Source organism: Otolemur garnettii, unplaced genomic scaffold (assembly GCF_000181295.1).
Source record: "Otolemur garnettii isolate 467f Iridium unplaced genomic scaffold, OtoGar3 scaffold00011, whole genome shotgun sequence".
Classification (NCBI taxonomy): Eukaryota; Metazoa; Chordata; class Mammalia; order Primates; family Galagidae; genus Otolemur; species Otolemur garnettii.
The window spans coordinates 36,000,811-36,022,382 of record NW_003852406.1 but is presented as its reverse complement, the minus strand read 5'-3'; the positions used below and the strand labels follow the sequence as shown (position 1 = coordinate 36,022,382).

Here is a 21,572-nt window from a genome sequence, read left to right as displayed (position 1 = left end):
CCCTAGTCAAGGAACTGAGGGGACTGGACACACCTCTGAAATAATGAAACTTGCTTCTGTAGGCAGAGTGAAATGAAAAGGAGTGTTTCAAAATGAGTCATGGTGTATTACTGTCAGGCCCCTGCAGGGGGAGCATTTGGTGCTGGTGAGAGCAGAGGAGGCCACAGGTACTACGGCTTGATCTTGCTGGTGAAGGCTATGTTAACCAGTTTGATGTAAGCACTCCAAATTGTATATAAAATCAGCACATTGTACCCCATAAATGCATTAATGTACACAGTTATGATTTATTTTATTTATTTATTTTTTGGAGACAGAGCCTCAAGCTGTCGCCCTGGGTAGAGTGCTGTAGCATCACAGTTCACAGCAACCTCCAACTCCTGGACTCAGGTGATTCTCCTGCCTCTGCCTCCCAAGTAGCTGGGACTACAGGCACCTGCCACAATGCCCGGCTATTTTTTGGTTGCAGCCGTCATTGTTGTTTGGCAGGTCCAGGCTGGATTCAAATCTCCCAGCTCAGGTGTATGTGGCTGACGCCTTAGCTGCTTGAGCCACAGGCACCAGGCCAACAGAGTTATGATTTAATAAAAAATATTTATTAAAAAAATAAAGAATCTCACCTGAGTGGAAGGAGATGAAATATTCCAGAATATTTCAATGTCTGAGTTGGATGTGACATTCAGAAGCAGGAGTCCTCAAACTTTTTAAACAGGGGGACAGTTCACTGTCCCTCAGACCGTTTGAGGGCCAGACTGCGGGCCCTGGGACGAGTTGGCTGCTAAGCAGGACAGGCAGCGGCAGTAAAAACATCCAGTGGGCAGGATAAATGTCCTAGGCCGGCTGCATGTGGCCCGTGGGCCGTAGTTTGAGGATGCCTGCTCAGACGTGTCCATTTTTGTTCTTCCTAACAGTTGTATTTAATTTGTGATGCCCTATCTATCAGTGCCTTCTGTGAGGACACTGCTGGTCTTTGGCAGATTCATTTTACTGTCTCCTCCCAGAAAGTCCTAAGTCTTCCTCATGATAACATTTGTAAAAACATCTGGTTTGCTCTTAGATTCAATGGAAGCCACATCACCACTTCTCTTTCAGGAGGAGAAGATGGAAGGAATTATTTTTGCTGCTATAATTAGTCGATTTGTCAGCTATGACTCAATGTGAGGCTCTCAGCCAACAAGGCAACAGAAACCCAAATTAAGAATCCCCTTACCCCCGCCAATGACTGGAGTGGTACATCTTAGAAGAAGGATATATATAGCCTTTGGTCTAAAACCCATAAAAGCCAGGGATTTTTAGATCTCAAACCCAGCAGGATGAAGACTTACTTTGGTCTGCAGAACCTCTTAATCTGGATCAAACTGAAAATGAATATCTCAATCTCTCACTATACACATGTAAAGAGCTAATATGAGTTGAAGAGGCAAGAGGGATAGAAGGTGAAACAACAACTGGGGAAATATACTTTAGAAAGTATTAAACATTTGGAACAGTGATCCCGGAACGACTTGTGTAAAATGCCCCATCTTTGGCCTTGAAACTCACGGCTCTGGGTCTAGCTGTCCTTACTTTGCCAGCCCTCTACTGCTGCAGGGGAGATGAGCCCTGGATTCATTCTTTCATTGTGTACTGGACAGAGGCCACTTATGCCTCACGGTTCCCAGTGAGTAGAGTAGGTCAAGGGCTAGACCAAGTCTAGATCAAGGGCTAGATCTCAGGGACCCTTGGATAATCACGCCACACAGGGCAGGGGGATTCTTAGCCCTGGGAGTGTCAGAATGCTTCCTTCCCCGGGGACACCCACACTTGCTATACAGTTGCTAGGACAGCACTGTGTTCTAAGGCTTGAGCTAATGCATTTCCCCAAGAAATGTTACAAAAGTCACAATAAGCAGAGGTATAAAGCCTCAGGCATTTGTTCAGGCTTTGCAGTCAGCTCTATGCTGTCAGGATTTCCAAATGCTTGCTGCTTTAGAACATTTCTGCTATGAACTATGGGAAGTCCATTTTTCAGAGCCCTAAATGTGAAAGGAAAAGTTGAATTGGATATCATTTGCACCAGTCATCCCAAGTTTACGCGAGAGGATGATGACGTCATTTTCATGGAACTTGATTGGGGATGAGCCTCTCTGTCCCCTGCTTGAACACTGAATCAAGGTAATGAAAGAGACCTGCAAAGGGCCATGAGACAGGTGTGGGCAAAATCAAGAGAAGAAAATGAAGAGACTGTTGAACAACTCTTCTCATGATGTCTGCCCTCACAGTTCTGAGTGTCTCAGTCACTGTTTGTAAAAATATCCTCTTTATTATATCAGAGCCTGGAGAGGAGAAGGAATTCTAACTCTTTATCCAAGAATTCCCCTAAAACAGCAGGGGCCACCAGAAGAACTAAAACCAGAAATAGTTCCATGACCCTGAGGAACAGGACAGGGCTGGGAGTTGGCCCTCCCAAGTGATGTTGGACTAAAAGGGCAATTACATACATCTGCTTAGACAGGCCACATTGTTATCTGATAAGGACAGTCCCCCTCACTCTGTGCTGACCCCAGCAGGTGGCTGGACCTCAGATACTCTCTCCTCAGGAAACAGGCCATGCAGAGGCCCAGTGAAACACTGAGGTCCCGTGGCTGGAGGGCAGAGCTAGGACACCCGAGGTCCTCTAGCTCTCAGTCAGCCCCTGGAGTTCTCCATACCTATCTGTCTAGCCTCCCAACCACTAGCCTGTGGCTTTCAGCAATTTCCAACTTAAGAGAGCATTTGGCTTCTGGTGGCTGGGGTCCTTACTGGCCACCCCTCCCTGAGGGAAGGAACAAGGGAGAAGCTGGGGGGTCCTCTGGCTGGGAGGAGGGGAGCTGTGTCAAGACAGCCCTAGATGGAGCTGTGATAGCAACAATACTGCCAGTCTGACACTGTGCCAGGCTCCCTGCCCAGCACTTCTTTCTGAGCATCAGCTCATTTACTTCTCAAGGGTGCTATCCTACTTTACAGATGAGGAAACAAGTTAACTTTGAGAATCAGGAAAGAATAAAGACCTTTGGCCTCCAAGCTCAAGGTTCGTCCTATGATACACAGCCTATTAAATACTTGTTGTAGAGATCACGGCCCACGATGATGGCAAGCGGTGAGCTGTGGTGCTGGGAATGTTTCCAAAAAGGCACTGTGCCTCCCGGCTTCCCTCTGGACACCAGCAGAGACAGAGGCAGAAAGGAAGGGACAGCAGGAGAAGAGGGAAGGGAGGAGAGAACAGGAAGGGATGGAAGGGAATAGAACAAGGCAGGGACAGAGAAGCAGGAATAGTTTGTTTGCCCTTCAGTGTGGTTTGATGAGGGCAGCTGAGCCCATTCTGTAGAGGTGTCCCCAGGGGCAGATGTCCTGCTCAGGATAAACACGGGGCTTCCAAGAAGACATACACATGAGCCCTGATGGGATGCAGATCCCACCTGGAAAATCAAATTGTGAGAATTCTGGTGGAGTAGATCCCTGTTGGAGAATGAACAACATAAAATAATAAACATTGAAGGAAAAGAGTAGAGAAAAATGCTGTAGACTCAGAAGTGGCTATCCCCAGGGGTGTCAGATTAGGATTTTAACTTTCTGTGTTCTGTATATTTCTACAATGTTTAAATGTTTAACAGGGCACTTGTAATGCTTTGGTAATTTGTATGACAGATGAAAAGAAAAATGTTTTCAAAGAGAGGGGTGTCCCTGCCCTCTATCCATCATCCCCTCCAAACTTCCAGAACAACCAGTGTGTGCCTGTAACTCCAGGTCTGTGCTGCAGGGAAGTGTTTGTGCACTGTCTACATACCATTACTTACTAAAGAGACATTGTCAGTTCTGTCAGATTAATGTTTTAGGATTGAAAAGCTAAAGAGTTTGTCCCTTCAATTTCCCCACTGTTGCTTAGATGTTAGTTTAAAAAAAAGATTAAATAAGGCCGGATGTGGTGGCCACACCTGTAACCCCAGCACTGGGGGAGGCTGGGGAAGGAAGATCTCTTGAGCCCAGGAGTTTGAGACCAGCCTGAATAACACAGCATGTTTTGTCCCTACAAAATATGGAAATAGCAGCACAGTGTGATGGCACATATCTGAGAGGCTGAGGTAGGAGGATCAATTGAGCTCAGGAATTCAGGGTAACAGTGAGCTGTGATGGCTGCACTGCACTCTACCCTGGGCAACACAGTGAGACTCTTTACAAAAGAAAAACAACAACAGTAAGTAAAATAACAATAACAAAAAGTAAAGATGAAATGAAGGGGGAGGCTCAGCGCCTATAGCTCAACCGGCTAAGGCGCCAGCCACGTACACCTAAGGTGGCGGGTTCGAATCCCCAGCCCGGACCCGCCAAACAACAATGATGGCTGCAACCAAAAAATAGCCGGGCGTTGTGGTGGGCGCCTGTGGTCCCAGCTACTTGGGAGGCGGAGGCAGGAGACTCGCTTGAGCCCAGGAGTTGGAGGTTGCTGTGAGCTGTAATGCCACGGCACTCTGTCCAGGGGGACAGCTTGAGGCTCTGTCTCAAAAAAAAAAAAAACAAAATGAAGGGGGAAATGGTGTGATTTCATTTTATTTTTGTGACTATCAATGCTTAGGCCTAAAACACTTTTACTGTTTGTGACAGCTACACTGCTTGTCTCATCTTCAAGCTAGGAAAATAGGTTGCTGTTTTGGTAATTACTAATCTAGTGAGAAAGGAAGACTGAGTTAGATACAAAATGAAAGGTAAAATGAAAAATCTGACAGCAAGGCTGGATGGCAGGGGAAATGGGGCCATGGGGGAGGAAGGAGTCAGGAATCAGCCAGGAGGCTTCCTGGAAGAGGTGGGCATCTCAGGGAGGGAGGCTGCAGTGAGGGGCAGGAGCTTCTGGGGCCAGGCCTGCAGGGGGCCTACTTCCCATATCCCTGAGACGGAGCTGGGATCCCGGCCCATGTACGGAGGCACTGGCCAGAGCAGGGTGGCAGGCCCAACCTACTCCAACTCTGGACTCTGCCCCACAACTTCGGCTGACAGGCCAAGGGAAGGCAGACTGGGCCCAGCGTGTCACCACAGAAACCTGTACTCCCATCTCTCTCTCATAGCAACCTGTGAGTAGAAATAGGACCCTCCTGTCTCTGTGAAGCTGTGTGTTTGTGTGTGTACACAGGTGGCTGGGCTTTCCAGGCTCTGCCTCTGAGCATGTGCTCCACACCTGTCCTTGATTGTGTGTGTGTACACACACCCCTCTGGGCATGTCAGCTAGACCAGGCTGATGTTTGGATTCAGTAGGGTGTTCCTCAAGGGAATAGGAGCGGGGACAGGTGAGGAAGAGAGGAAATGGAGGTGTCAGTCGGCACTCTTACTGACAGATGAGCTAAGTCTGTGAACAGTGGGAAAATTAGGGGTAGGACTGGTTTCAGGTGCAGTTGGATCCAGGGACTAGAATGATGTCTTCAGGATGTCTGTCCTTCAGAGGTGGGAAGTATAATACAACCAAGATATCACATCATGGCAGTGAGTGGTTTCTACTGGGCACAACAATGAACTGGATATCTTGTTATGATGCAGATTCTGATTCAGATCTGGGTGAGGCCCGAGAGTCTGCATTCCTAGCAAGCTCTCCAGTGATGCCAATGAATGGCAGTGGTTTTCACTCGGTGTGGGGAGTGATGAAAGCTAGAGCCTCTCTCCAGAAAAATGTCTACAACAGATATACTCACACATTGTACATAATTCCTTACTGTCTCTGTGAAGTGAGTGGAATTTACCATTTCTTCCTAGAACTCCCAGGTTTATAAGGACTTGCCTCCCCCAGGTTCAGAAATGAGTCCAGAAAGGGGTACCTTCTCTGTGCACTGGCGGGTTGAGGCCGAAGCCCACAGGCACAGTGGGGAGTGAGTGCTGGAGACACACAGGCAGACCTCAGCCAGGGTCTGGCTGTACCAGGGATCTGCCCCCCATCCAGCGCTCTCTTTCAGAGTTGGGCTCACCCTGGTTTGTCTTTCAGCTGGAAGGTCTGGCACATGGAGGGCACACCACGCCGAGGAGAGTCCACCTCTCTCACACCTGTGGCCAACGGTCTGGAGAACATGGGGGCTGAGTTCTTGGAAAGCCTGGTCTGTTGCCTTCTCCATGTCCTGGCCTCCCCATCCTCTGCCTGAGTCTTGGACTCCGCTCACTGCCTTCCCTCCAGCCCTCCTCTTCGGCCCCTGCTCCTCTCTTTGCCTGCACAGTTAAGAAATTCCTATGTATTGTTATCCACAGCACAAAGCAGCCCCTTTAATTCCACTCATTACACATTTACTGAGCACCTACTATGTGCCAGTATAACCTACTCTTAGTCCACACAGCAGGGAAGGTCAAGAAGGAAGTGACATTTGAGCTGTGATATAAGGAGTGAGAACAGAAGCTGGATTTGGGGGAGAACAGAAGCCTCCAAGGCACTGGCAATCTCATGCTCACTCTCCAGTGGGACAGCTGAGGCATAGTATGCAGGAATTTGGAGCCTAAAATGACTCTCCCTGCCCTCCCAGCCTCCCTGACAGAGCCCCCTCCCCTCACTGTCCCACAGGGTTCACTTTTCATAATTCCATCTGCAGAAATGTCCACCCTCACCCAAACATGCTCCACAACCTGTGGGGTCCATGGTGCCCCGGAGTCAGGATCAGGATGCCCCACCTGGGACCTTCCTTCCAGGCATCCTCTTGGCCCCTCACCAGCCACAGCTGAGTCACAGGTGTCCCTCCCTTGAGCAGAACATGTGCCCCTTCAGGCAGGATGTGTCACAGCAGAGCCAATGCATGCTTTGCAGAACTTAGTGGGGTAGCCTTCAAAGTGTCCTGTATGATGGTCCAGTCCTACCTAGGTGCACTCGTGCACCTGGGGGCAGGGGCTCCCATCTCTGCTCCTCAGCTCGGGTGTTCCCTGCAGGTGGGGAGGCTGACTCAATGGCTCCCTGCTGGCTTTAGGAGGAAGACCAGTCCCCTGATAACAACTTGAGTCCCACAGAGGGCCAGGACTACCGGAGTGAAGCCAGGCCAGAGCCCTTCTCTGCATGGTAGGTGATCTCTGTGAGGGAGAGAGCAGTGGGTGGGAAGACCCTCCAAGAAGCTTTGCTGAGGAAGGAGTAAGTCACCTTCACAGGGAGCCAAGCCTCAGAGTGATATCCCACGGGGAACCACGTCTGTGGGGTGCTCTGACTGAAGAGACCCGGAGCCAGCCAGGCTTCCCTCTCAACCGGGGTACCTTGGGGAGCCCCAAGGCTCAGTTTGAAAAGTCCTGAACAGTGCCAGGCCCTGGTTTCACACAGGGAGGCCAAAGCTTGGACAGGGACAGGCTGGGCATGAACCCTCAGCTCAGACCCCTGATACCTCCAGACTCTGACTGAGGCCAAGGAGGGCAGGGGTGTGGGGAGGAGGGCAGGGGTAGGAGGGAAGGGCAGCAGTGAGGGAAGGCAGGAGTAGGGGGCCGAGGAGGTGGAGATAGGATTGGGGGGAGGAGCACCCATCTCCTGGTGGGCAGGGGAGGCGCTCTTACCCTTCCAGCTGTGGGGGTGCCACTGCAACAGAGCATCAGCTGAGGGGTCTGGGCAGTACAAGCTGCAGTCTTGACTACGGGCAGGGTGCAGGCGCTTCTAGTGTCTTCTCTCTAGAATAGGAGCTGCTGACTTAGATGAGCATTCAGGTCCAAGGGAATAAATGCAGAGCTGGACCATTTCTACCTTGTTCTGCAGACATGCCATGGGGGAGAGAGGCAGTCCTCCCTGCGCTTCTGTGTGAGAATAAGCTCTGCTTCCCAGCAGGCTCCCTCCCAGACCCTGGAGGAGGCTGGGACCATGAGAGGGCTGGTCAGAGGGACAGCTCAGAGGCAGGAAGGCCTGAACTTCTTGTGGGCCAGCTCTGTCCTGGCAATGCCCCTCAGCCCTGTGGAATGTCAAAGCCAGTGCCTGGTTTGCCCCATCACCCTTTTACCAGGGATACACCTTGGTGGCTTCCACCTGGTGGTGTTGAGGATCCCTACTGGGGTGGGAGTCTGAGGCGCCCCTTGTGGACCCTGCTGGCCCCATTCTCAGGAGGAACCTGCAACCAGGCCTGAGAGCTAGAAGTTTCTGCAGGGAGCATGCACAGCTGCTTCGATGGACCTGCAAAGGCCTGCTCTGCACTGGTGAGCCCTACCCGGGGACCATGCCCCTACCCCCTACCCGTGTCTCAGGGCAGGTAGTTCACTTACCCAACCATTAAACTATTTGTTCAGCAGCAGCTCTGGGCCATCTCCCCTGCTGGGCACTGAGGCATTAGTTAGCTGGTCAGGATTACATTCCCAGGGCACCGCCTCTTCAGTAAGGGAGGGGAACCAATATTCCACAAAATGCAGAAAGTCCTCTGGGAGCACCAAGGAAGGATGGAGTAGTCAAGGAGGACCACCAAGAGGAGGCAATACTGGAGTCTCACAGGTGGAGTAGAAGTTAGCCAGACAGAAGTGAGAAGGCATGCCTGTGCAGAGGAGCCACAGGGGAACCTGGCAGGGTGTGGGTTTTGATAAATTCTAGGCCCATTCTTAAGGCCAGGGGAAGCCATTGAAGGGTTTAAACAGGAACTGTCAAGGCTGAATTCATACATGGGACCCTGGAATAGGGGATAGGGATGATGGGGAGAAGGAGATGTTGAAGGCTACAGTGCGTGTGTGAGATTGAAGTGATGAAGGATGGACAGAGTGGGCTGGGGACCTTGGGGAAGCAGTGCCAGCTGAACTTGAGAGCTGCGCAGTTATGTGTGGGGCAGAGGAGACCCCAAGTCAAGGCCCCCTTGGGTTCTGCAGAGCTGGAGAACATGGTGGAAGAGGAAGGGTCAGGAGTAATTTAGACAGTTTGTTGGAGATACCACTACCAGGCCATACATGGGGAGAAGAGGTTTCCTAGGAACACTGGAGAATGAATTGAGAAGTGGGTCCAGGACAGAAGCTTGGGGACCAGCAAACAGAAGGGGTTAGCAGGACCAAGAAGTTAAGGAGAGCAAGGTGTTTCAAGAAGGTGGGAAAGATCAACAGTGACTTGAGAGGGCCATCAGGAAGAGAACTGAGCAGTGTCCACTGATTTAGGGACAAAAGGAAGTCACTGGTGACCTAGGATGCAACAAATGAACTGGAGTGAAGGGGAGGTGAGGTGTAGACAGCAAATGTAGGTGGCTCTTTGGAGAAGAGTTGTATGAGAACAAGGAGGGAACATGAATGGGCAGGGTGTATGACAAGGTGACAGGAGATACTTTGACCATGTTTATGAGCTGAGGGTGGGGGGAGCCTATAGAAAGAATGAGAAGGAACAGGACAAAAAGAGGATAGAACAAGGTCTTCTGGGCATAGAGAGGGCTCTGGGGCCCAGGGTAGAGGCAGGTCTTCCTGGGGGAAGTACACCCACCCTGTCAGGCTGGGAGAGCCTATCACAGGTGCTTGGGAGGGGAGGGTACAGTGAGAGAGATGACAGAAATAGCCCCAGTCTGCTGGTGAGCTGTAAGTAGACTACATCTACAGGCTCATTCTCCGAAGTGGAGTTGCTCATGTCCCTCACAGCGTCCTTCTAGAGAGTGTCCAAGACAGTGAAGTTTTCCTTTGGCAAGGCCTTATACTAGGGCCTTCTCTGGTCCCCTGGCACACTCAGATTTGTTTCTCTTGAAGAAGTGATTGAATTCTCTTTAGTAGAGAATAAAAATTACCTCTCATTCTATTTCCACTTTGCATGCATCTTGACTATCAGGAATTTGATCTTTTTTTAATTAAAAAAATTTAAATGATTTTTTTTTGGTAAAGATTAGATCTTGTCATGTTGCCCAGGTTGATCTTGAACTCTAGGCCTCAAACAATCCTTCCACCTTGACCTTCCAATGTGCTGGTATTACAGGTGTGAGCCACCACACCCAGCCAGGAACATCATCTTAAAGTATCCATTGCAATGTCAAATTGACTTTCTCTGTGTTTGGGTGACTTTGATTTCCTCTGTCTCTTTGATATCTTTACTGTGAGGGCCTTCACAGACTTTCTGGGAGTGGCTATGACAAAGATATGAAGCTCACGTCTCAGTGGTTAGTGCCTGAGTTATTAACAATGGCTTTCTCACCGTAGGTAGAGTTTCCCATAAAATGGTAGCAGTGGAACCATCAGACTGACAGGGATGGCTTCATGTCCCCTGTCATAAAAGAAGAGTAGGCCTCTTGCCCATTATTCTAACCAAAGTTCCAGAGAGGACTTTGATTGGCCTAGCTCAGATTATGGATCCATCCCTGGACCAATCCCTATGCCCAAGGGGTAGGGTGACCTCATCACTCCTGAAGTGGGTCCAGCACCTCTGAATTACCTAGGTTAAGAGGGGGAAGGTGTGGCCAGAGGACAGAAGAGTCTTGTCACCAGAGGAGTGAATGGGCTACATGGGTAAAAATACCTCCTAAGAGAAAAACTCAATTCAATTCAAGTTGGGGGGAGAGGGAATGAGGAAGGAGTATGAGGGACTTGGGGGATTGGGGTGCTCCCACTTAATGGGCACAATATAGGGGTGTATGGCACACCTTTTGGGTGTGGGACACAATTACAAGAGGGACTCTACCTAACAAATCAAATATTGAGACCTGGTTGTTTATACTCTCACATTAATCTCAAATTAAAAAAAAAAAAACTTTGTAATTTCTCCTGGGCCCTGCCTGGAGGCCTCTTCCATATTATGCCCTCTCCCTCAGTCCGTCTTAGCCATCTCAGATCCTTCTGTCCTTCCTCATCCACTTCAGCCTCGAAGCATAGACATCAAGGCAAATAGTCTTTTCTGGAATCCTAGCCCAGTGTCCTCCCTGTGTGAGTTAACTCTGGCTGGCCTCGGTTGCCTGTTCTCTATGTAGGCATCACTGTAGCACCCACCTCATAGGAGTGTTGTGAGGATTAACTGTGAAAGTGCATATAGAGTGGGAGCTCAGAACCCAGCGGGACTCTGCCCTTCCAGGCCCCCTCTCTTGAGCCCCTGTAGCCTGAACCTGCATCCCCAGCACTGCTCTGCAGAGCTCCTCTTGCATGTCTCTAAATGACACCGCCCACCAACAAGCTTCCATGTAAGAGAAAGGTAATTTTACAGTCCACAACTCATCTTATTTTCTGCTTTAGTCTTACTGTTCTACTGAGTAATAGGCACTTACTTAATTTCTGTCAGTTTAGCATCTCCCATCAGCCTTTCCCAGGCAGTCTCCAGAAGGCCTTGTCCATTGTCAGTCCTCAGGTGTCTACTGACCTTTCTGCTTCTCTGATTGGTCCTTGCAGATGGCCATAGACATACCCCTTTCTCCATCAGGGCCTATTCTTGCCTCCCACCCTCTCACCCTCCCAGCCTCTCATGGAGACAACGCCCTCGCTTTGAGGCCTGCAGAACCTGTAAGCATCCAGGGCACTACCTGTCGCAACCACACAGGCCCTGCTCTCTCAGAAATCCTGGCACCGCCCAGTACTCTACCCGGGAAGCCAGGCCCAGGGATCCTCTGCCTGCCAAGCCACAGACACAGCTGATTTTGACTGTGACATTGCAAGCCAGACCTCCCAGTCAGCTTCTTTGCTCTTGTCATGTTTTAACTAGTTTGGCAAAAGAAAACGAAAATGACTCATAATTTTTGAGATCACATTTTTCTTAATCCATGACTACGAGTCTCTTCCATTCTTCAAGGACCCCGGGTTTTGAAATTCAGAAGGCAGAGAGAGATATTTTCCCCTTTTCTAGTCTCTATCACATACCTTTCTTGAGGCATAAGCACAGATTGGCCCAGCCATTTAATGGAGAGAAGGGCAGAGGGAGAAGAGGAAATGCCAGGAAGAGAATGGTCATTGATTGACATTTCAAAGTATAGCCCTGGTACATATGTGTGCACTCCTTCATGGCATAACTGATTCATTCATCTGCATCCTCCATCCCAGCATGGCTGTGGATCATGGCAGGTGCTCCATCAATGCCCAGAGATTCATGCTGTTTTGCTTCATAGCCTCCTTACACATCTCCCTCACATTTGGTCAGCACTTTACAGTTTGTAAAGCCCTTTCACACATTCTGCCAATTAACTCAAAACAACCTTTGAACACAGTAGGGATGATTGTTATCACTTGTAGATGAGAAAACTGAGGCTCAGAGAAGTTGGGTGACCTTAGTGGAGTAAGGTGGAGTCTGTGTGTGGGATGCACCAGCCTGAAGAGGCAGGATCACCATCACTGGCCCCTTCTCTGTCTCCCCCCAGCTTACTCAGCCTTTCTGCTGGTTGCCTGCCTCCTGGACTTCCAGAGGGCCTTGGCACTGTTTGTCCTCACCTGTGTGGTCCTCGCTTTCTGGGCCCACAGCCTGCTGAAGAGGCTTCTGGAGCCAAAGCTGAGGAAGTGTGTCAGACCTCAGGGCCATCCCCGCCTGAAGGTCTGGGTTAAGAGGTGAGTGAGCTCACAGCTCTGAGGCAGGGGAGGTGGGGGGCTTGTTGGCTGGGGAGTCAGCTCTGGGGTCACAGCCAGGGCTGAGAACATTCTGGGAGCCCCCGGCCACAGTTGCTAGACAGCATCCTTCAAAGGCAGCAGCCATCTCTGTGGTGTTTTGCCAGTTCTTATCTGGTTTTCTGCCCTGGTTGCAACAGTTGATTGCTGGCTGAGAATAGGAATCGTCAGTCTTCTACCCTCTGAGATCCCAGCCCATCCACACAGGGAGGGCCCGTATCAGTGCCTCCCATCACATCACCTGGGCATGCCAGACACCCCTGGCGTCTGACTCAGCAGGCTAGGTTGGGGGCTGGGTACCAATTTCACTTAGCCTGCAGAGGACTCTGATTAGCCAGCCATGTCCCTGGACAACAGTATAGGAATCCCCTGGTTTCCAAACTGGATACCCTGGAGCTCTGGAAACCTCAGAGATGCCACAGGGCAGAAGAGGAATGTCGGGGAGGAGAACGTCAGACCTCTTGCCTCCCCATTTCAACCAGGCAGCTCTAAATCTATGTGTTTTGTAAATCAAGGTTTGCAAAAACAATTAGCTGAAAATAAAGGTTTCTATGGTTTTAAAAAAAGAGACCACCAATCTACTTTAGTACTCATGTTGAAAACTGAACTGATGACCAAAGACAGCCAGTGACAGAGTCAGGGCAATCCAGGGCACAGGATTTCCCAAGTGAGATTCATGTACCACAACAAAACAATTTGAGCCAGCCTATTGATAAAAACTTTATTGGCCAGACCTAGTGGCTCACAACTATAATTCCAGCACTCTGAGAGACAGGTGGGAAGATCACTTGAGTTTATGAGTTTGAGACCAGCCTGAGCAAGAGTGAGACCCTGTCTCTGCCAAAAATAGAAAAATTAACCAGGCATGTTGGCAGGTGCCTGTAGTCCCAGCTACCTGGGAAGCTGAGGCAGGAGGATCACTTGAGCCCAGGAGTTTGAGGTTGCTGTAAGCTAGGCTGACACCATGGCACTCTAACCCAGGCATCAGAGCAAGACTCTATCTCCCCCACCTCCCAAATTTTTCTCCTTTACAAATGCCTTACTTTAAAATTTTCCTTTCCTTTACTTTTTTTTGTTGAGACAGAGTCTCACTTTTGTCACCCTTAGTAGAGTGCTATGGCATCATAGCTCACAGCAACCTCAAAACTCTTGGGCTCGAGTGATTCTCTTGCCTCAGCCTCCTTCTTAGCTGACTGCCACAGCACCCGGCTGTATTTTGTTTGTCTGTTTTAGCAGGCCCAGCCCGGGTTTGAACCCACCATCCCTGGAGCATGTGGCCAGTGCCCCAACTGCTGAGCTACAGGTGCCCAACCTGCCTTTCCTTTACTTAATAGATTTCTTTTTTGAGAGTCTTACTCCAGATAGAGTGTAGTGACATTGTCATAGTTCACAGCAACCTCAGACTCCTGGGTTCAAGTGATCCTCCTATCTCAGCCTCCTGAGACAACAGGCACCCACCACCATGCCCAGCTAAGTTTTCTATTTTCAGTAGAGACGGGGTCTCGCTCTTGCTTAAGCTGTTCTTGAATTCCTGGCATCAAGCGATCCACCTGCCTCAGCCTCCTAGAGTGCTAGGATTACAGGAGTGAGCCACCGCACCTGGCCTATTAGGCAGAGTTTTCAAAGGATTTAATTTTACAATGGTCTTCCATTTATTTTTATTTTTTTAGTGGTCTTCTATTGATGACAAGTCATTGATAAGTGTTTTCCATTTGAGGGATTGATATGGAGTTTCCTTTAAGAAAATACATGCAGATAAATTGGATTTCATAAAAACTAAAAACGTTTGGGTCAGGGGCAGTGGCTCATGCCTGTAATCCTAGCAGTCTGAGAGGCCGAGGTGGGAGGATTGCTTGAGCCCAGGAGTTTCAGGTTGCAGTGAGATATGATGATGCCACTGTACTCAAGCCAGGGCAACAGAGTAAGACTCTGTCTCAACAAACTAAAAACTAGGGTGGTGCCCATGGCTCAGAGGAGTAGGGCGCCGACCCCATATGCTAGAGGTGGCTAGTTCAAACCCAGCCCCAGCCAAAAACTGCAAAAAAAAAAGCAAAAAATTTTTTGATTTAAAGGATATAATCAAGAAAGTGAAAGAGTAACCCATAGAATAACAGAAAAAAAATTACAAATTGTGTATTTGCTAAGGAACCTGAATCCAGAATTACAATCCAACAATAAAAAGACAGTTGGAAAATGGTAAAAGAATTTAAATAGACATTTCCCCCAAGGTATATGAGCAGCTGATAAGCAGATGAAAACATGGTCAATATCACTAGCTGTCAAAACCACAATGAGATACCTACCACTTCACACTCAGTAAGATGGGTATAAAGAAGCAGATAATAACAAGTGTTGACAAAGATGTAGAGAAATTGAAACCCACATGCATTCCAGAAGGAAATGTAAAATGGTGAAGCCACTTTAGAAAACAGGCTGGTCCTCAAAATGTAAAGTGTGAAGTTATCATATAACCCAGAAATTCCACTCCTAGGTTTCCACTCTTATGTCTATCTCCATACAAAAATATGTACACACATGTTCATATGGCTTTATTCATGATAGCTCAACAGTAAAAACAATCCAACTATCCATCACCTGAAAAATGGATGAGAAAATGCACATAGCTATACAAAGAAATATTTGGCCATGAAAGGGAATGTAGTGCTGATAAATACTATTATAATGATGAGCCTTGAGAACATCATCCTCAGTGAAAGAAGTCAGTCATGAAAAACCACATACTACATAAAATGTCCAGAATAGCAAATCTATGGAGAAAAAGCATAAATTAGTGATTGCTTGGATACACAAGAAGATTAGGGGTGATGAGCAATAGTTCAGAGTTTCTCTTTGGGCTGACGAAAATGTTCCAGGATTCTAGTAATGGTTGAACAAGTCTGTAACTATACTAAAAACCACTGAACCATACATTCTACATGGGCGAATTGTATGGCATATGAATTTTGTCTCAATCAAACTGTTAAAATATGCAAAATTGGGGGATGGGCATAATTGTTTATACCTGTAATCCCAGCATTCTAGGAGGTCAAAACAAGAGAAGCATTTGAGGCCAAGAATTCAAGACTAGCCTAGCCTCATCTCAAGAAAGAAAGATAGAAAGAAAAAAAGAAAAGAAGGTAGGTGGAGGAGAAAGAAGGAAGGAAGGTCAGTCAGCTAGGCATGACAGTCCCCCTGTAATCCCAGATACTTGGGAGGCTGAGGCAGGAGGATCACTTGAGCCCAGGAGTGTAAGTTTTCTGTAAGCTAGGCTGCCATTGCTGGAATCTAGCCCAGGTGACAGAGTTGAGACTCTCTCTCAAAAAAAGAAAAAAAAAAGAGAAAGAAAGAAACAGGGGATTTGATTTTGGCTTCAAGCCAAGATGGAGTAACAGAGATCAGGTTTATCCTCCCACTTCAAACAACTAAAAAACTGGAACAATATGTGAAACAAGCTCTTACAATATTGGACATCAGGCAATAAGGGATGGTAATCTTTGAGAAATAGGAAATAAATGATGTGAGTCCTGTGATCATTCAGCTTACTGCCAGGAGAGGATTTCTAGGCCACACCAGAGGGAAGGAGAAATAGGATGGGCCCAGCAGATTCCCTAAGTTGAAGAGACAGCTGGAAATCCAGGGAAGAAAAGATAGCTAGAATTAATGTTGCAGAGTACCAGAAAAGAGAGAGCTACACAGACAGAAAAGTCCAGAGATATATAGAGAGTCCTGAATTTCCAGTTGAGTTCTGGTATGAGGAAACTACCCTTGGCCTAGGAGAATCACCCAAAAGGATAAGAGGGAGTTGTGCCTGGAATCATACAGGGCCAGGAATAGTGTCCCAGCAGGATGCAAAAACCTCATAATTTGCAGGACATCGTTTATAGTATAGGGTCTTGGCTGAGTGGCAGGAAAAAAAAATAAACCCCAGAATAAATGTTTTCCAGACTCTGCCTAACAAATCTTAGACAAAACCTGAAAGAGTCATATAGAGAATCAGTTCACCATGGCACAACTTTAAGTGGGAAAACAGGCATGAGCTGAAGTCACTAAAGGAGGAGTGCAGAAGAGATACTTGAAGAAATAATGCTCAGAAAATTACAAATAATGCTCACGATTTTATAGCCAAAGTTTCAAAGCTCCATAGGAAACATGAAGAAGACAACCCTTCATAATTAAATTGCTTAAAACCAGTAGTAAAAAGAGATTTATTTTTTTTGAGACAGAGTCTCAAGCTGTCACCCTGGGTAGAGTGCCATGGTGTCACAGCTCACAGAAACCTCGAACTCTTGGGCTTAAGTGATTCTCTTGCCTCAGCCTCCCAAGTAGCTGGGACTACAGGCACCTGCCACAATGCCCGGCTATTTTTTGTTGTTGTTGCCCTTGTTGTTTTAGAAGACCCAGACCGGGTTTGAACCTACCAGCCTTGGTGTATGTGGCCAGTGCCCTACCCACTGAGCTACGAAAGAAAATGGTAATGACAACTAGAGAAGAATAGACAAAAAAATATGGATTATCAGCAGATTTCTTGTTGAAAATGTGAGAAAGTAGTGGAACAGTAAATAACAATAATAATAACAAATCCCCAAACCTGTCAACCTAGAATTTTTCACCAGTGAAATCTCTCCCCCCTAAAAAGAAGAGAAAATAAGAACTTTTTCAGGCATACAAAAACTGAAATAATTCTTTAGGCATAAAGCATATTTGTACTATAAGAAATGTTAAAGGAAATTCTTCAAAGAGAAGGAAAATGATACCACATAGAAACCTGGTTCTACCCAAAGGAATGAAGAGCCTTGAAAATGATAACCACACAGGTAAATATAATGACTTTTTTTCATATTTAAGAATTTTTTTTAAAACTTTTTAAAAAAATCAACATGTGAAGCAAGAATAATAACAATATACAAGTATGGAATTTCTATTATATGTAGAGGTCAATAGCTGAGTACTCACCTGCATCCTGGGAGTTCGAGGCTCCCATGCTCTACAGTGCCTGTGAACAAGCCATTGGACTCCAGCTGGCCCAACACAGCAAAACCCCATCTCTCAAAAGGATGTTTTAAAAAGAAGTAAATACCAATACCACTGTGGTGGGAAAGAAAGAAATGGAATTATCCTACACACGAAACAGTATAACATCACTTGCAGGTAGATCATAATAAGTTAAAGATATATACTATAAATGCTAAAGTAACTACTAAAATAATACAACAAATCATTATAGCTAACAATTCAAAAAAGGAGAATCTTTAAGAAAGAGTCAATCTGCAAGATGGTAGCAATATAGGAAAAGAGAAACAAAAAAAATAGAACAAACAGGAAATAAATGCAAGATGGTAGATTTAAATCCACCCATACCAATAATGACACTGAATGTAAATGGCCTAAACCCCCTGTTAAAAGTAAGATTGGATACAAAAGCAAGAACCAACTGTAAATAATAAGGATAACTATATTTATCTGCTGCCTAACTATAAATAATGAAGATATTTATAGTATCTTTATTCATAATTCCCAAAACCTGGAAGCAATCAAGATGACCTTCCATAGTAAATGGATGAATAAAATGTGGTACATCCAGACAATGGAATATTATTCAGTGTTAAAAAGAAGTGAACTATCAAGCTAAACCAAGACATAAATGAAACTTAAGTGCATATTGTTAAGTGAAAGTAGCCAGTCTGAAAAGGCTATATACTGTGTGATTGCAGCTATGTGACATTCTGGAAAAGGCACAACTATGGAGAAAGTAAAAAGATCACCGGTTTCCAAGGGTTGAGGAGGGAGGTGAGGGAGGGATCGGCAGAGCCCAGAGGACTTTTAGGGCAATGAAAATGCTCTGTATGGTGCTGTAATGGTGGCCACGTCATTGTATGTTTACCTAAACCCAAGAATATGCAACATCAAGAGCAAATCTTAAACTATGGATTCTAGGTGATTATATCGTGCCGATGTAGGTTGTCAATTGCAACAAATGTACCACTCTGGTGGGAATATTGATATTGGGGAAGCTGTGCACATGTCTGGGCAGAGGGCATACAGGAAATCTCTGCTCCTTCCTCTCAATTTTCCTGTGAACCTAAAACTGCTCTTAAAAAAAGATAGTCTTGGAACCAATCAGAACCAATCAGACCTTTCTGAGAGTGGCGCCATCTCGCTGTTTTGGAGACCGCCTCATATGGAGCCTGCCACTTTTCTATGCCCAGCATTTCCATACCTTGTACCCCAGATTCTAACCTTGGCAGAGGGGACTTTCCTCTTCCTTGTCCCAGCCCTTCAAAAGGTTAAATGATAGGTGCCCGAAGGGTGTGGAGCACCTGCGGATCCCCAGCAAATTGACGCCGGAAGTAGCAATTGCTACAGAAAAGGTCCAATCGTTGCATTATGGCACATCCCTCCAGACTCCTGGCAGCCTCCCAACATTTACTTGGAGACCAGCATGGAAATCATTGTGCTGGAGCTATAGTGGAAGCATGCTCCAAAGACATGTAACAACTTCCTTGAGTTGGCTCCTTGAGGTTACTACAATGACACCAAATTCTGCAGAATCATCAAAGACTTCATAATCCAAGGAGGTGACCCAACAGGGACAGGTTGAGCCGGTGCATCTACCTATAGCAAACAGTTTGAAGATGAACTTCATCCAGACTTGAAATTCACAGGGGCTAGAATTCTTGCAACGGCCAATGCAGGGCAGACACCAATGGCAGCCAGTTCTTCGTGATGCTAGCCCCCACCCAGTGGCTTTTTGGCTGAGTGTGCCAGGGTATAGGAATGGTGAATCGAATGGGAATATTGGAAACAAACTCCCAGGTCAGTCCTGTGGATAATGTGAAGATCATTAAGGCACACGCTAGGCTTGCTGCCCTCTTGCTGCACATCTAGGCCTTCTGCAATGGCCCCAGAAGACCAGCTTCCAGATGACCTGTAATGACATATAACATTGAATTTCATTCTGGCCTTGCAAAACAAAGCTGAGGAAGTCTGGGGTCGTGAGCGAATTAGAGATAAAAGTATATTTTAGTAGAATACTTCTTTTCTCTTTTCCCAGCACTTATGTTGACAGGACATTTACAGAAATGCCCATACGTGTTTATCTGCAGGTTACTGTTGACTGCAAATGATGCATAATGCACCTCCTGTGTCTGCCCTGATATACCTGGAACAAAATAAAGCAGACTCTCATTTCATAGTGCCTAACCAAACTTCTTCCTAAGGGGATTTATATTCTGGCTTACACTGCAGTCTTTGGTGGCTGACAGCCACGGAATTCAAAACCAGATAGCGCCTATCAGCCCTTTTAACCTTGTGTACATCCTATTTCAGTCTCCTACTTTTGATCTTATAGGGAATGTATGCATCTCTCTATATATTTTCCCCCACAAAGCCAGAACATCAACACTGCTGTTTTTGACACTTAGACATCCCACGCAAAGCCACATCGAATTTTTGCCAAATGAAAAACCCATCCAACAGTCTCCAAGAAGGTGTCAAGCAGGGAATGATAATGTGTAATGATTGAGAAATGAATTTACTAAAGTAAAGCAGAAGTATTGGCCATCTTTTTCCCAGGGAGGAGTAGAAATACATAGTGTGAGCAAGGATAGACTGTGAACTCTCCATACAAAGCAGAACCCTCAAAGGAGAAGCACCATGTAAGTTTTTAGCCTTAGACCTTAGAGAAATCAGATAAGAAATTTTCATACTTTTTTCCTTTAATATTTTTGGATTTTGGAGAGAGAAGTAGGGATAAAAGGAAGGAAGTTAATATCTATGTAATACATAGATGCTTCAAAAATAAAAATGCCACTGATGGTTGAAACAAACAAAAAAAGATAGTTCTTTTTTTTTTTTTTTTTTGAGACAGAGCCTCAAGCTGTCATCCTGGGTAGACTGCAGTGGCATCACAGCTCACAGCAATCCCAAAATCCTGGGCTCAAGTGATTCTCCTGCCTTGGCCTCCCAAGTAGCTGGGACTACAGGCACTTCCCATAACGTCTGGCTTTTTTTTTTGGTTCTAGCCATCATTGCTGTTTGGCAGGCCCGGGCTGGATTTGAACCCACCAGCTTAGGTGTATGTGGCTGACGCCTTAGCCACTTGAGCCACTGGTGCCAAGTCAAAAAAGATAGTTCTTAAAACTAAATTAACCAGAAATGGATCATACACATAAGTATAAAGCCTAAAAATATATAATTTCTTTTAAAAAACACAGAAGAAAATCTTTGTGACCTTAAGTCAAGATATCTTAGATACAAAACCAAAATCACAATCCATAAAAAAATTGATAAATTGGACATCTTTATAATTAAGACCGTTTGCCCTTCAAAAGACAATGTTAAGAGAATAGTAAACAAGCCACGAGTAGGGGTAAGTTTTTCAAATCACAAATCTGGCAAAGCACTTGAAACCAGCACATGTAATGAACTTTCAAAACTCATTAATAAGGAAAACAACCCAATTGAAGAATGGACTCAAGATTTGAAGAGACATATAAATAAAGGAGATACATAAGTGGCAAATGAGCAGATGCTAAGATGCTCAATGTCATTGTCATCAGGGATATGCAAATGAAAACTAGAAAGAGATACTACTCTAAGCCTATTGGAATGGCTAGAGTTCCAACGAGTGACCATCTCCCATGTTGGCAAGGACGTGAAAGAACTCAAACTGCCAGGAATGTAAAAATTGTACAATCACTTTGCAGAACAAGTTGGCATTTTCTTAAAAACTTAGACCTACCATATAATCTACTGATTCCACTTACAGCTGTTTACCCAAGAGAATGAAAGTGTGTATCTAGCAACTTTATATGTAATAGCCTAAAACTGGAAACCACCTAAGTGTCCATCAACAGGGGAATGGAAAAGCGAATTTTGAAATATCCATAACACAGAATCCTAGTCAGCAAGAAAAAAGAACTTTTGGATCATGCAAAAACCTAGATGAATCTCAAAATAATTATGCCGGTTGAAAGAAGTCACACACAAAAAGAATACTGTGTGATTCTGTTTATATGAAATCCTTAAAAAGGCAGATCAACCTAGTGACAGAAAACATATCAGTTGCCACCTGGGAACAGGGAGGGAGGCGAGGAATCACAAAGGAG

The 21,572-nt window shown here is 46.2% G+C and overlaps 1 protein-coding gene and 1 pseudogene across 1 annotated transcript in view; both read left to right on the top strand.

The window, feature by feature from the left end:
- The first annotated feature begins 5,032 nt into the window (after nt 1-5,032).
- Nucleotides 5,033-21,572, top strand: part of SLC28A1 (solute carrier family 28 member 1) — a 46,301-nt gene continuing 29,761 nt past the window's right edge. Inside the window, exons 1-5 of the mRNA XM_003784609.3 lie at nt 5,033-5,084; nt 5,984-6,092; nt 6,945-7,033; nt 8,048-8,139; nt 12,225-12,408. Coding sequence (XP_003784657.1) covers nt 6,000-6,092; nt 6,945-7,033; nt 8,048-8,139; nt 12,225-12,408 — 458 coding nt within the window. The 5' untranslated portion in view covers nt 5,033-5,084; nt 5,984-5,999. The remainder of the gene's footprint in view (nt 5,085-5,983; nt 6,093-6,944; nt 7,034-8,047; nt 8,140-12,224; nt 12,409-21,572) is intronic.
- LOC105886469 lies at nt 12,806-19,380 on the top strand (annotated as a pseudogene).